Consider the following 17,455-nt stretch of genomic DNA (forward strand, 5'->3'; position numbering starts at 1 on the left):
GTTCACGTCTCTTAATATATATTCATAAAAAATATGTATTTATTTCAGTGTACAAATTTATACGTAGTATGCAAGAGGCGGTTCTTAAACTTTAATTGCGGTTGCTTCAATAAAAATGTTGATCTACTTTGTTTAAATCTAAGAATTGATTTATTCAATCTCTATCAATGAAATCTTCTTGTTTTAAGCGCAAGGGGAGTGTGCTATAAATGCATTTATAGCACACACACGGAAGTTTACACCATGGTGTAAACTTTCGTAACTTTTGTAATAAAATACAGGTTTTTGGATGAAAAGTAATTTTATTTTTCAAAATTTTGCCATACCTTGGTCCGCTTTTTTAAAAATATAGGTCGTAATCTTGGACCAATTGGTTAATTAGTTAGACAAATAAATTACCAATAACATACAAAATATTTCAGAGCAATATCAATTATGGATCCAAAAATAAACGATTTTCAATTTAAAAATTCAAAAAATAGATCTTTTTTTTATTTAAATAAAAAACATGTCCTATTTTTCGAATATGTCTTCACTCGCTCTTCGGAAGTTGACCTATTTCTTATACCCTTCACCTTCGTGTGAACGGTATATATAAGTTTGTCATTCCATTCGTAATTTCTACATTTTTCATTTCCGACCCTATATTTATTCTGGATCCTTATAGATAGCGGAGTTGATTAAGCCATGTCCGCCTATCTGTTTGTCTGTCTGTTGAAATCAATTTTCTGAAGACCCCAGATATCTTCGGGATCCAAATCTCCAATAATTTTGTCAGACATGCTTTCGAGAAGTTTGCTATTTAAAATCAGCAAAATCGGTCCACAACCTATTTTTGTCCTATATCTGGATTACTAAGTAATTAATATAGACAATATGGATATCTAATGAGAGATATTTTAAAGACCTTTGCAATGACGTATATAAAACCATAGTAAATTGGATCTACAATGGGTCAAAATCGGAAAAATATTTTTTAACCCGATTTTTTTTTTCACCAAAATTTTTTTTTTCGCTAAATATTAAAAAAAATTTAAAAAACAAAAATAAAATTTTAAATTTAAAAAAAAAATTTTACTAAGTAAATGGGTTCTAAAAAAACGTACTACACTAGTAGAAAACGAAAAAAAAAAAATTTAAAAAAACAATTCGATATTTTTTTTCCAAAAAAGGAAAAAAACAACTTTGTAAAAAAAAAAAGAAATTTTGTTTACCTAAAAATATTTAAAATTCGTATTTTGATGTATAATTTGATGAAGAGCTATATTCGGCACAGCCGAATATAGCTCTCTTACTTGTTTTTTTTTATCAAAGTATTTTCCCAGCCCCGAAGGAAAAGTGGATCCTATGGGCAAAATTAAAAAAATAATTTTTACACTTTGTATTTAGAATGACAAATTTAAAAAACGTTGAAAATTTTATTGAGTTTTGTTAATAAATAAAGATTTTATTACATATTTATTGAGTTTCTAAAACTAAAATTTGTATAAAAATTTTAATAGGATTACTAATATTAGGAACAATTTGATCCACATTTATTCAAATATGGCATTTTAAAACTCCGTCAAAAATATAGCACACCTAGTCGAGCGCTTTCCAAAAATATAAACATTTTTGAAATCAGATGGGAAACAAAAAAATTCGAGTTTAAATTAATAATTTAAACTCGAATACTCCTTGTCTACGCCCTCGTCAAATTTCATCCCGATTGGACCAGCTGTTTAGAAATGCCAGATTTATTTCCGAAAAAAATTTGAATCTGCCCCACTGTGGGATGCCAAACACAAACTAAATTACACAGCTCGTTCAAATTTCGACAGGAATCAACTGAAAGATTCCAGTTGGCATGAGCACTGTTGCCCTTTCAGTTAAGTGGCGGGAAGTTCAAAAAGTCACGGACTTATTTGTGCAAAATCGTTAACGTAAAATTGACACAGAAATCTTTATCCCTCCGAATTAAAATGAGATGCAAAAGTAGGGTAGGGAAACTACTCAATCTACTACTACTACCCTATCGGCAATAACATGTGAAATTTTGTTCCCATGAAATATTAATTTCCCTCGAAGGGAAAATTGCTATCGTGAAATTCCCCATGAACTTTTCATTCACAATAGTTGATTTTGTTCGTAACAGCTGTTTATTGTTTACAAAATTCCATCTAAAAATGTGGAATTTTTTACGTGAACAAAGTTGATGAACCAAAAAAGGAAAAGGGAACATATTTCATGTGAAATATTGATTCGCGATAGGGGTGATTATAAATAATTTAAATGCATCACGTGTTATCTCTTCTAGGGTACAACCATAAAACTGTTTAAGAAATCCGTAGATTAGCGCTCTCTTACATATATTTAAATAACATATTTATTTATATACAAACATAATAAATATTAAAGAAAATATACGTAATCGTAGTGTGAAGTTCGATGTCATTTGACATTCATTATATATACGCAATACATAATATTGAATGAATTGGATGAAATGATGCTCTTCTTGCTCAGCTGAAATAACAAATTATTTAATAAAAAAAAAAACAACAAATCAACAAACTACAGATTATATTAGTTATTAAAGAGAGAAATATTGTTTTGATTTGTTGAATTTTATTAATTTATTATTAAATTTTCTATTTAAATATACAAGTTATAAAGTCGGTGTTTTGTTTTGTTTTATTTAGTTTTCTTTTGTCTCTCAATAAATATGCAACGTCTTCTTCTACTACTACTTCTATTAATTCCAAATCAACTGATAACGATTTTATTTATCTATTGTTCTAATATTAACGGTACACATTTCTGTTAGACATCAAGCTATTGGGCACTGGGCGAGCGAGGTGTGTTTTGTAAAAATTCTGTTATTTTTGGAATTTAATAATAATGGTAGGTTTTTTTTTTTTTAAAAAAAAAGAAACTAGTTAAAAATATATGTATGTATAATATTATTGAAAAAGTTTTTATTTTCTAATTTGTGTTAGTAGGTATAGTTTAGTTGTAGTCATTTGAAATTTTACTCTTATCAGTTGAAGAAATTTGAACAAATTAAAACTGATGTCAAAATAAATATATAATAAATAAACGTCAAATGTGCTATAAAAATATACTGATATCGATTTATATAAGAATATTTGTAATAATAAATATTACCTTGGCTATGTAACTTAAAATATTTAACATTTGGTTCAATTAAGAAGGTCGTTTGTACATTCGAGTCAAATCGAATAATGTGGACCCATGCCGTATCAGCTCTGAAGTTTGGAAATAAAAAAACAGTTTTTCAAGAAAAATAAAAAAAAAATAAGTTTTATACAAATAAAACAAAAACATCATAATGATCATATGATTGTATCTTAACAAATTAGTGAACTTAAAATATCACAGCATAAAAATTTGAAATTAGTCGAAAGTAATTATCATTTTCACAACCATTTTGTATTGCTAAAATTTACATTACAAGATTCATTCTAACTAATGCCTTCCTAAATTCGAATAAATTGTGTAACTTTAAAATGCTTTGGATTCATCTTTCTGCATCATCTGAAGTACCTAAAGAAATATTTATATATTTCTGAATAGTCTAAGCGATAATAAATAAATTTACATTTGTTGTTAGATCAAATGTAAATTTATTTATTATATATTAATTTTATAGATAATACAAAATACATTCCCACTTCCGTTTCAATATATTGAACTTTTTAACACTTTGTAAACTTTTCACATTCTTAATAATTAAGCATAAAAATATTCAAGACGATGACAGCAAACAAAATTCTTTAAGAGTCATAAAGACATTTCATAAGATTGTATTTCACCAAATGTTGTAATGAGCAATATGGGCACCACAATATCCACAACAAAAACATTCTTTGATGTTGCACAATATGAGGGTTGGTTTCTCGCATACAAAGAGATCACGTAAAAACTAGGGATCATTTAAAAAAAGAGTCAAGCAGATAAACCAAAAATGTGGGAAAAAACTTATTTCCGAAAATATATGAAATTCATTCAAGTGTAAATAAAAATGTTTTGTTATTATTTTCTGCTATTTAAAATCTACTTACAAAGTAATTAATGAATGTAAAGAAAAAGAAAATTTTCGGAAGATGTTACAAACAAAAAATTAAATAGAGAAAATAAACTACTACCTGCTGTTTTTATATAACCATTAAGTAAATGCAAAAAACAAAAGAAAACAATTAATAATTCAATGTTGTTTGGAATTTTCTTCTTTTGAAACTATAAGGAAAATTTTCCATAAGATGTTATCCAAAATAAACTGGGAAGTTATGGATTATGCGCGAAATAAATGATGCACACATTCAGGTTTATTATTTTTTTTTTCAAAGCAAATAAATTTTAAAGTTATTTTTGGATTTGTCATTTCCTGAAATGATATTCCATCGATTGAAATCCTGGCATTGGTATAAAAAAAGCCATCGACAATTTTCTAGAGATATTCTCTACCTTGCCACTACAAAGGAAAGTGTTTCGAAATCTTTAATAGAGTGGGGACTCCGGTAGTTCCATAATGTACACAAAATGTTGGTGGAAACGTACCGTTGCTGTATCAACGGGAACTGTACTAAAAGTCGCCGAAGCGGCTCTTGTTTTTAGTATAATCTTCTCAGCGTGTGATATAAGTCTATTAAAATAAATCCGCTGTATGTTCTTCTCGTATGTAGGTTACGTTCCGGGGACAACCACATTTTGAGTAGTTCTTTTGGATTCATCCAAAACTGATTCCCTTGTGAAACCCAAGGGAATGGGTGGGTCCATAAATCCACTGGACGTAGTGAAGTAGGGTTGTCTAGACAGCTAAATATGTGGGGGTATCATGAGGACCCTGACCACATGTTGGACCAGAAGGCATTAAGCCTGTTGCTCCATCCTGATATCAGTTGTGCCAGAACGACTCTTGTTTTCCTACGGTATCCTGTAACCACGGAATTGATGGCGTCTCTATGAATGTCGTTCAAAGCTGTCATATACGAGCTGCTATCAAATGGATCCTGCACATACCTCTGTATGCTCTCCTCGTATTTTCTTAGGTCCTGCCTGACATGTATCGGGGAAGACCGCAACTGTGTGATGTTGAAGTTTGGATGAGTCCTCCGGTGACATCCCAGAAGGAACTGTTGCGTCAACGTGACGTTGTGTTCCTTAACTGATATAATCTTTGTTTACTCCTGAAGATGATGTTCCAATGTTATTTGAACGCAGACTATTGCAGTTCTTAAGGCACCGCACAACTTTTGAATCTTCACACTGAATTTCTTATTTTTATTGTAATTTACATTTGATCCTAGTATGGTGATATGGAAGTCAAATGGAAGAGGCTTATCTTGACATCTCTAGAAAAAAGTTTAATCAGTAAGGACCAAATTAAGAAATTTAGTAATCCATAATATCTTTTAAATATAGAATAAGTTATGGGAAAATATCATCTTTCAGTTAATATCAACATTTTTAACAAATAATAAAGTAGAGAGAGTGAACTTTCAATTTTTAAATTCATTATGAAGCATTTTTTCTAATTAGCAAAACAAAATGTCCTTTAAATTACCCCTTGAAATATCCTTGCAAATTTAAAATAAGTTTTTCCATGTCTGTACTCTTATATAAATATATATTGTTGGGCTTCATGTGTTAAAAATATTGGTGTAATCGGTGAAAACTGCAGGCTATAAATACAGTGCCGAACTTAAGTATTGGCACAGGATGCTCATTGTACTTTAAGGTCTATTTAGAGGCAGTATTGTAGAGATTTTTAATAAAAAAATATATTTACCAGATAGACTGTTGAATTTCCTATAAAATATTACCTACTTCATTTCAACAATTTAATACCACTATTTATTAATAACAAAACAACATAAAAAATACTTCATTTCAATGAACAAAATTATTGGCACACTTCATTAAAAGCTAAAAAAAACATTTGATTTAGGAAGCAACATTGCAAAATTTAGTATATAGTTGCAAGTGATTTTTGCTTTATAACTGCCTCGAGTAGCTTAGGCATGAATCCACCAACTTGTTTGTGATATCTGACCCAATACTTTGCCATTCTTCAACTAATTCCTTTTTCACTCGCTTATCTAGCTCTTCCCCCAGATGCTCTATTGGGTTGAGATCCGGAGATTGTGGAGGGTGTGGTAGGGCATGCGAAATATTGTATGAAAGGCACATACGTACAGTATAGGCCGAATTTTTGGGGTCATTGTCATTTTGAAAAGTGAAAGAAAATGGTAAAATTAACTTTTCTGCACTTTTTCTGAGGTGTATCCATATATTTCACTTTGTCCATTATTTCGTCAATGAACACCAGCTCTCCAACCCCTGCAGCGGACATACAACCCCACACAATTACCTCTCCAGCACCATGTTTTACTGTTGAAGCAATATTTTGTTTTTCCAGCTCTTTATTGGGTTTTCTCCATACCGTTTGACGGCCATCAGTGCGAAAATTATTAATTTTGCTTTCATCAGAGAGTAGCACTAGGTGCTAAAAATCATGTGGCTTACGTAAATTCCTAAACGGCATATTCTAAACGCTTCTTTTGGCTCACAGATGAAATAAATGGTTTACGTCTAGCAATACGACAACTATAGTTTGTCTTCTGGAGCATTCTTCTGGCTATTGCTGCGTGAACTTCTTTCCCAAACTCTTCTTTAATCTCTGCAGCAACCTCTGTTAAAGATATTTTTGGACATAACATGACCTTTTTGATTATATGGCTGCATTTACGCTCACTTTAGTATCTAGGACGACCTGTATGTTTAGCACTTTCAATTGTTGATGCTCCCTTAAAACGTTGCGCGATAATCCGAATTGTAAAACGGCTCCTTTCCATAATCTCTACAATCTCAGCATACGATTTTCCTTGATTGTGCAAGTGAAAAATGATTCAGATTCTGTTGTTTCCATTTTTTTGTTAGCTATTTTCAGCAAAATTAATAATTATTGTGCAAATTTTTTACAAATTGACATTAACAGTTTTAGAAACGAAAACTGTTAAATAAAAGAAGATAAAATGGCATTTTCTATGAACAAAAGTGGATAGATTGATAAAATTTGAAGAATCTGGTTAAGTGTGCCAATAGTTTTGTTCGACGGAATTGGGGAATTTTTCGTCTTTTTATTATTAGTAAATAATATTGCAAAATTGTTGAAATAAAGTTGGTGGTATTTTGTAGGAAATTCATCAATCTATCTGATAAATATATTTTTTTATTAAAAATGTCAACAATATGGCCTTTAAATCGATCTTAAAGTACAATGAGCATCCTGTGCCAATACTTAAGTTTGGCACTGTAGTTATTGGTTATCAAAATAATAATATTAAATAAATCGGAAAAAGTTAATAAATAATAACAAAATCATGACTATAAATAAAACTATTGGTTTAAGTCTTATTACAGTAAATGTATGCAACATTTAATTCGCGCGCAATAAATAAGAGATCTCAATGAGTAAATGTCATTTTCATTTACTTTTTTAAAATTGCCTTTATTTGAAAGTAAACTGAGTCACTGTATAATACGTTATTATTTAATTGTTTTAAGTATTTCAAAGACCTTTAGTTTTGTTTCAATTGCAACTACTTATTTCATATAAACTATTGAAACTGGAAAACAAAACAACACTCTGCTTTCAACTACACAGTTGTTGTTGACGATTTAATAATAAAATTCTTAATTAAAAATATACTAAAACCACAATAGGTACAATACATAAGTATATTTAAAAATAAAAACATATTTCCTTAGTTTTAAAGATTTAAAAGTAATGAAACCGATTAAAAACTCAATTTCGACATATTAAATGAAGTTTGGAATTGATGAGAACAAACATATTTATATAATTTTAGCATACTAAATGTTAAATTTAAATTTAGGAAGGTTAGATTTAATAACAAGATATTTTAAATACATATGTATCTCCAAAACAGCTGAAAACTTGTTCAAGATTCAAATTTCTTTATATTCCTAGTGCATAAAAATTGCATATTTTTTAAAAATCTTTGTTAATTTAATATGTTAAATCACCATCGAATCACCTTTTAAAATCAAATCATAAATATTTCTGATATTATTAACTCTCTCTTCTCTTGACATTCTCTTCTTGTTGAAAGTAAATAAATTCCAGAAAAAATCAAAAAAAAAATCCTCAAAGTTGAAAAGAAAAATAAGAATTTTCATATAATTTATGTTAATTGCAATAAATATTTTCATATAGTTGATGATCGTGGTGTTGAGAAATATAAGTATGTTATTTTTAAACAAAATTTGCTATTGACGCCCACTAATTGTGATAATTGAAACTTAAACTGATTATAAATATTTATTCATTTATTTATTTATTAGTTTGCAATAAATTATTGAAAATCTATGAATAAGCATTTAGCACATACATATGTACATACGTTTATTTGATAAATAACTGTTGGCTGATGATTCAATTTTAAGTGGCACGTTAATATAATTTTAAATTTAATCATAACAATAGAATAACCTATAAAATATATTGTTTACATTACTGAGACGTACTCATACATACAATATTTTAGGAAATCATTTAATAATTTCCCGGTATTTCTTTGATTCTGTTTAAGGAAAGTAATTTTTATGTTTTTTTTTTCGCTGCTTTAAACAAAAGTAAATATTTAATGAAAATAACAATAACAAAAAATTGTGTTTATGTATAAATTCTTATCATTTTTTAAACATGAATGTACGTATTTTTTTTATTATTTACTTTATTGCATACATATCGTCACCTAAAATGCAAAAGGGGCTATCATCACTTTTTTAAATTTTACGGGAGAGACAAAAAACTTAATAAAACAACAATTTTCTTTTAAAATTTTAATAATTTATAATTTTGAGTGATTTTCGGAATTGGGCCTTATATGGGACCTATGACCAATTATGGACCGATCACCATGAAATTACAATATGGATTAATAAATAAATAAATTAGGTCGTTGAATTTTATGTGTATAAAACTTATTTGTGAAATTTGTGGAGATACATATATACAGTGGTGGTCAAAACATATGCAACCAGAAACAGAATTTTACAAAAGTGGTTTAAACTAGTTTAAGATGTAAACAAAAATATTCATTTGCTTATAATATTTTTTAATTAATGCTTTAAAAATAAGAATATGAAATTTAATTCAGAATTGTTTGCATTGAAAAGAAAAAAAATTAAAAAACTACGTATGGGTTGATATTTCATTGTTCAAAACATATGCAACTAATTGCTTTTAAAACATTTCTGTCTATAAAACTTAATATTTCGTGGCAAATCCTATATTTTCAATGACGGCCTTACATTGGCAAGGCAGTGAAGCTATCAAATTGGTAATAAAATTTGCAGGAATAGCGTTCCAAGCATCTACCAATCCTTGAAACATAATATCTGAATTAGTGCAATTTTCGGGGTCGATTCTTTGATTAACGATTTCCCAAATATTCTCAATGGGATTTAAATCTAGTAATTGTGGTGGCCATTCCATTACCGAAACTCTTTCTTGTGCTAACCACGATTTAACAACATGTGAAGAGTGCTTGGGGTCGTTATCGTGCTGAATAACTCATCGAAGAGGCATATTATCCTCAGAATTTGGAAGCATTACTATTTCCAAGATGTCTCTATAGATAAATCCATCCATTATTTCATTAATTTAGAGCGATGGGACAACTCCAGCAGCAGAAAAACAACCCCCATACCATTACGTTGCATCCTGCATGCTTCACCGACGTTTTCCCTACGCGCAAAAACCGCTTATATCAAAACGTAATCAAAAGAAACGTTTGAAGTTTGCTATGGAGTATTTAAATTGGCCAGAAAACAAATGGACGACTGTCCTATTTAGCGACGAATCCGAATTTAATATCATCGGAAGTGATTTCATGTGTTACGTAAGACGACCACTTAACACGCGGCTTCAAGCACGATACTGTAAAAAGACACTGAAACATGGAGGATGCAACGTAATGGTATGGGGGCAGTTTTTCTGTTGCTGGAGTTGTCCCATCGCTCTAAATTAATGAAATAATGGATGGATTTATCTATAGAGACATCTTGGAAATAGTAATGCTGTGGATAATATGCCTCTTCGATGAGTTATTCAGCACGATAACGACCCCAAGCATTCTTCACATGTTGTTAAATCGTGGTTAGCACAAGAAAGAGTTTCGGTAATGGAATGGCCACCACAATTACTAGATTTAAATCCCATTGAGAACATTTGGGAAATCGTTAATCAAAGAATCGACCCCGAAAATTGCACTAATTCAGATATTATGTTTCAAGGATTGGTAGATGCTTTGAACGCTATTCCTGCAAATTTTATTACCAATTTGATAGCTTCACTGCCTTGCCGATGTAAGGCCGTCATTGAAAATATAGGATTTGCCACGAAATATTAAGTTTTATAGACAGAAATGTTTTAAAAGCAATTAGTTGCATATGTTTTGGCCAATGAAATATCAACCCATACGTAGTTTTTTCTTTTTTTTTCTTTTCAATGCAAAAAATTCTGAATTAAATTTCATATTCTTATTTTTAAAGCATTAATTAAAAAATATTATAAGCAAATGAATATTTTTGTTTACATCTTAAACTAGTTTAAACCACTTTTGTAAAATTCTGTTGCTGGTTGCATATGTTTTGACCACCACTGTATGTAAATTAAACATTTATGACCGATAAAGTCTAATTCTGAAGGACATTTGTATGGGGCCTAGGTGAAATAATGGACCAAGCCAGTTTCAATAGGCTTGGTCTTTGGGCCGAAAAAATAATACGTACCAAATTTGATCAAAATATCTTCAAAATTGCGACCTGTACTCTGCGCACAAGGTTTAATCGACTCAGAAAGTGATTCTAAGTCGATCGGTATACTTTAAGGTGGGTGTTAGACTAATATTTTTGGGCGTTACAAACATCTGCACAAACGTATTATACCATCCCCACTATGGTGGTGTAGGGTATAATAAAAGTGTGTGGTTACAAATACATATGATTTTCTTTCTTTAATAAAGTTGTTATTTTTAAAAATAGAAAGCTAATAATTTGTGAAGATGATGTATCGATATCCATTAAAAACTCAATTTTGAATTTTTTGGTTGTTAGGCCATTTCGCATTTCAGGTGACGATATGTATGTACAGTTTTGTTGTTTTTATAATATTATATGAGATAGAGTGGAAAAGGTTTTTATTTTTAAATAAAAAAGGAGAAATAAATAAAAGATTTATATTTAGTTGCTGTGACAGTTCTACCTTCATAGCAACCATTTTTGTTCAAATATCGTTACTATCAGTGTTTTACCAATGATTTTAATATTTTTAAATTATAATCCTTTTAAAGAGTCCCTTTAATGATGCTTTAAATAGCTGTTATTTTCTGGCTTAAACTTAGTAAATGTAAGGGGAACTGACTAAAACTTTTAGTCGTTCTTTTACTTCCATTTTAAGTTTTCATTATAGTTTACATTACAATAGTTTCCAAGATCTGATAAGGTTTTTAATATATTCTCATAATTTGTAATACATTCCCAATAAGCACTAAAGCCCCAAAAATTCAAACACTTGAACATTTGGTTGGAATTTGACTTGAATGCATAGTAATTATGTTTTAAACTTGAAAAATATTGGAAAAATTTAATATTTTTCAAATGAAAAACATATGGTTTGAATTTATGTTTCCTTTTTACTGGAGAATGCTATTAAAATATAGTGAAATACAACTGTAATTCAGTTGCTTGACTATAGGTGTGTTCGCGTACTTTCCAGTAAAAAATATCCAGTAACTTTATTTCAGAGAGTAAAAATAAATTACTCTCAATTTGAAAAAATTACAACAAAAAAGTACGCGAACAACAATTTGTAAAAATAAGTTGTATTTTATTATAAATCAATTCAAAACGTTTGTTTTGTGTTATTTTACATCTTTTCTTTGCAAACTTGTAAATTGTATTAATTTTCAACATTTTAGTTTTGTTTATATTTGCAACCATATGTTTTAAACATATTTTTATGTTGATATTTTTTACTGGACAAAAAATGTCCATTAAAAAATATCATGTTCTCTATCTATGAACTGTTACTTTTAACACTCTCTTGCTCATTACAAAGTTTTTAAAGTAAACGAACGGAATCCCGTAACTTTCAGTGATAATTTGTACAAATTGTTACAAATTATCAAGTACGCGAACACTAATTATAATTCAAGGCTTGAATCACACTTGCTTTCAACTTGCATTCCAGTAAAAATGCTTATTGGGTTGAAACTCCAAACGTAACGTCTGATTTCAAAATGTTTCAAACTTAAATTTGACAAATTTTCCATTTTATTCAGTAGACTGCAAAAAGTTAACGTTATGTATAAGCTCACTTATCATGTTTTCTTATCAGCAGCTTAGTTTAAAATTTCCAATTTGTTTGTTTTGGAATTTTTATTTGGTTTTGCAGTAACCGTAATAAACCGGAAAAATGTGTATAATTTTTGAACAGAACTGAAAAGAATACATATTAAAATTTTTAACAAAAATATATTTAGCAAAAATAATTAGAACTTTTAAGAAAGATGGACAACAACACAACATTTTTCAAAATTAACAACAAAAACAGAATTGGAAGTAAAACGAAAAAAAAATTTATAAAATTTAAAATTATACATAGTTAACTGGGATACCTACCGGTCACTTTAAATTGTTAATAATAGTAATAATAAAAAATAAAACCAAACCATATTTTTTTCATAAAATTGTCCATTGTTGTTATGGCCACATAATATGCTTGTGTATATATTTTCGGTTTCATTAAAAGCAAACGGGGGAAATAGTGTGTAATGGACTCTCCCTGCCCCCTACTCAGATTACTATATATACTTTTGTTTCTCGTATTTATTATGTGCATTTGATACAATACAATTGTTTTAATTTTATCTATTTAATACTCACATAAACTAAACAAAATGTTTTTTATTATTTCACTACATACTATTATTATGTTGTCGTTTTCATTTTTGTTTATTTTGCACTTAAAAATAGCAGTTGTTTTTGAGTTAAATTTTTTTTGCTACTGCCTCAATCATTTGCGAGTGTGGAACAGCGTTGATTTGAATTTAGTTTAAATTATTTATGTTGGTTTGGTTTTATATACTTTATATAATAGGTATTATTAAGTTGTTGTGATATTTTGGGTGACATTTTTTATTTCCTTTTTATTAAAGAATTAAAAAAAATATACATATGTATATGAACTGTTGTTATTGTTTTTCAAATTTATAAAAAATTAAGCGATTTTTATGAATGAAAAATCAAAAACTTTAATAGATAAAAAACCACAGTTCTTTTTTTGATAAACTCCTTGTCAAACAACTTCCTTTGAAGCAGACTTAGATGTAAATTACAAATCAAAATTTAAATTGTTTGACTATAATAATCGTTTTTGGTATATTGCATTTTAATTGAACTATTTTATATTCATTTTGCATATACATACATACATAGGTACATATTGGAAAAAAATTTCTTATAATTTTTCAGAATTTTTTTATTACACGCCGCCTATCGCGATACAAGTTGAAAGGTTGGCTTTGTATGTTTTAAAATTGAAATACTCATTATTGTGGTATATACGACAAGCGTATTGGCGACAAGGAGCCGAGAAACAAGCCGACCGGCAATAGCCTACGGGCAAGCAGGCGCCGCTAGCATTTCTACTTTTCCCGCCACATCGGGTTTTGACGGCTTATATCGCATCAAATTAAGCCGCCGTTTATCTCGGCTTAATCGGCTCAAAATAAGCCGCAGACAGTTTTTTAATATGTAGTAGTAGATATAAATTTGTACAATGATTATATGAAAAAAGGTCCCGTAAACTTTTTCATTATTTTTTTTATAGCAAACGTAAAGAGAAATACATTTAACCCAGATATGCCGACTGTACTACATGTAGTACATGTAGTTCTTGTTTACAGGATACGTCACGTTTATTAAAATATCATTTTTTTGTGTTCACATACTTAGTACTCACCAATACTTCATGGGGGATTATATGATCGCATTATTTTTTGCTACTATTTTTGAGTTATTGAATTTTTAATTTGTGATATTTTCATAATGGTCATAGGTATTCAGACATTCAGTCATTATACATTTACAAGTGAATAAATATTATATTTTTTTGGAATTTATATTTATGAAGAGTAGCTTGATTGTTATATGCATGAATATTTCATTATTGCGTTTTAGTTTTGTTGTAGTGACCCCAATGTCCTATATATAGGACGAACTATATTTGCAAAGTTTTTTATTTCTCATTTGCTTCCAAAATAATATAAAAGTACTTCTAAAATGATCAAGCTCAAGCAGTCGGCATATTTGGGTTAAAGCCAAGAACTTTATACATAAAAATCAATCGTTGAAAAGTGGTTATAAAAAAGTTAATCCAAAAATTTTGCCGCCTCCGTTTTAGGTTAATAAAAGCCGATTACAAGGTTTACATCATTCCCACGACAGCCGGTTCTACGCACCGGAATGACCCGAGTTCACTCGGCCAAGGACTGTCAACTCTGCAAACACTGGTGCTACAACAACAACAAGGTTTACATGAACGGACGGAGTGACATCGCTTAATCGACTCAGAAAGTGATCCTGAGCAGATTGGTATAATATTTTTGCTCCTTACAAACATCAGCACTAAGCCAATTAGATATACTACAGACAGATACTATAATAAATATGTTTTTATAATATAATTATTATATACATAGGTGCTAAAGTGTAGCCAAGATTTAATTTCAGATATCATACAACCTCATAACTTTTAAAACATCGGATTTATTAGTAGTCGAAAAGCATATTCTCAAAAACTATTTTTCTTGATAGCCGGTTTTTGGCGGGGCGCAACGGTTTTAAAATCTGCAGAGTGTCGAACACCCATAACTCGGGAATAAGGAATGAAAGCCTTAAGCATAGAGAATAATACTGAGAGACGGTACACCACGAATTATATTGAAAAAATCGGACAAAAAACTACCTATTCAATATTCGAACTTTGAAGACCCATATCTCGGGAACCATGGACTGGCGACATAAGCAAATACATAGTCAGGTCCAGAATAAAAGATGTACACCTGGAATTTAGTAACGATCCGTAGAAAATATCCGAACATTGAAAAACTAAAACTCTGGAACTACGAACCAATCGGTTAGAAACGGCCCATAAACTAGAGTTTATTAATCCCAAACTCCAGCTCACTTATTTACTAACAAAGTCCAGTGATTTTGAAATCAATTATTAGTGCATTAAATTTTTAAAAGTGAAGTTAAATAACAAAATTAAAAACAACTCCAGCTCAGTAACAGCGCAGCCAGAAAATCTACTGTTGACAGACGCTACAGCTCTGCACAAACAAAAGCAAAAGAACAAAAAAAAATGAAGCGAAATGAGTGAGCAGTTAAAACACAAAAAAAAACATCGTTGAATTTCTGAGAAATTCCCCCTCAAACCAGTGAGTTTGTTGGACGATGAGTAATTTTTGCAATATAAAAAAAATAATTACAAACAAAAAAATAACACCAAATCAAATAACGAAATCAAACGTTAGATTATTTTTTTTTATCAATTTACCAATAAAATGCAAACAATATAATGCTATAAATAATATTTAAAAATAAATGCATGTAAGTCAAATATATAATAAGAAAAAAAAACAGACGCACCCAAAAGTAACAATTTCACCTCAGATGCGGCACGCTCGCCTTCTTCACGCAATGCACGATCAATACTTTTGGAACGTTCAATTGCTTCCTTATCTCGCGCAGTACTTACAGCGCAACCCATTTTGTTGATAAATTGTTAAATATAAATAAAACTTAAGAAAAAATGCACTAAAAACACACACAAACTTTTTCTTTTGGTTCTTTTTTTCAAGAGTAAAAATATCTTTTTCACTCGTTTTGTATAAAAATCTCCTGTCAAGCAACAATTTTAACAGGCGTCGTCGTTTGCGTCTGCGCTTTTTTGTAAAGTTTTTTTTATTTGTTTTCTTAACAATAGTAATAATATTTGTTTTAATTAATTTTAAGTATTTTTTCTTATTAATTTTTTGCACTTTTTGTTTAAAGCAATTTTAACGCCGCTAAACTACTTGTATTTTTTCACAATCTTGTTTTTTTAATCCGACAACGAAGACGAGCAGGCGAAAACTTGTGTTGAAATTTAAAAATGATCTCTCTCTAGGTGGAATTTCGAGTGTGGTGAGTTTTGTTGAGTGTAGGGTTGTATTTATAAGATGCAACCCTGTATAATGAGAAATGTGTTTAGTGAACACATTTAATGGAAGTATTGCTTCGAATAATGCTGTGATGAAACCGTTAATTTGAAAAATTATTATATAAATATATTTTTGGAGTAGAATGAAAAACAAATCCATCAACATATTAAGATCGCCTGCTATTAATACCATATAATTGCAGTTTCTTAAACAAAATAACTTATGCACGTAAACGTTGATATTAATTTACTAAAATTTATTAATTTGACGCTATAAAACTTATTGAAGAATTCACAAACTTTAAGAAATTATTTATTTTTTTTATTTATTCAATTGTAATATGTATATATAGCCATTTGGCCAATAACAAATTATATTACAAGTATTCTTATTATCTATGAGAACATCCATACATCCTAACGACTCCTACAAATATATGCTCAATTAAAGAAATGAGATAAGATTTTAATAACCCTAATTATCAGTATAAAGTCAAATATCATTCAAATTAAAAAAACCAATAAGTTTACGCTTAAAAGTTACTACTGCCATTGTAAAAGAGCGCATATTTCTAGGCAACAAATTCCAAAAACGCGCAGCTTGTACAACAAATGCTTGTTCATATATTGAGTTATATATACAAGATATAATAATTTGGGGATTTCTAAGAGATCTTGTAAATGACAATTTTTGTACAAAATGCGCCGGTTTCTGAAATTTTACAATTTTATAAAGATAAATTAACAATAGAAATTTAAGGTAATCATCAAGTAATATATCAACAAATCTATAGAATTGGTTTAAAGTAAACATTTTGTTGGTACATATTTCGATTTTAAAATTTGATTTTGTTTGCAAATGCATAAATTGTATAAAAAATATGTTAAATTAACATTATTGTTAAACATTTAATTAAGAGCCTAATAGATTTTAAAATGAGAACTTTTAAAAATTTAACTGAATGTAACTTTTATAGTGACAAAATAAATATGTATACTGTCGTGCAAAAGTGAGGCAATGTTTATAAAGGTTTTAGAAAATAATTATATTTTATTCTATTGATGATTTATGGAAATTTCTATTTGACTCAGTTCAATAGTCTCAAATAAGATTTGATAGATTTTTATATATATAAGTATCAACTAAAAGGGAGC

The 17,455-nt window shown here is 29.2% G+C and overlaps 1 protein-coding gene across 1 annotated transcript in view; it reads right to left on the reverse strand.

The window, feature by feature from the left end:
- The window catches only part of Galphai (G protein alpha i subunit), a 29,983-nt gene extending 13,743 nt beyond the window's left edge, over positions 1–16,240 (reverse strand). The window contains exon 1 of the mRNA XM_065503884.1: positions 15,748–16,240. Within this exon, the coding sequence (XP_065359956.1) occupies positions 15,748–15,868 (121 nt within the window). The 5' untranslated portion in view covers positions 15,869–16,240. The remainder of the gene's footprint in view (positions 1–15,747) is intronic.
- Positions 16,241–17,455: the final 1,215 nt, after the last annotated feature.

Source organism: Calliphora vicina, chromosome 3 (genome assembly GCF_958450345.1).
Source record: "Calliphora vicina chromosome 3, idCalVici1.1, whole genome shotgun sequence".
NCBI classification, from domain to species: domain Eukaryota; kingdom Metazoa; phylum Arthropoda; class Insecta; order Diptera; family Calliphoridae; genus Calliphora; species Calliphora vicina.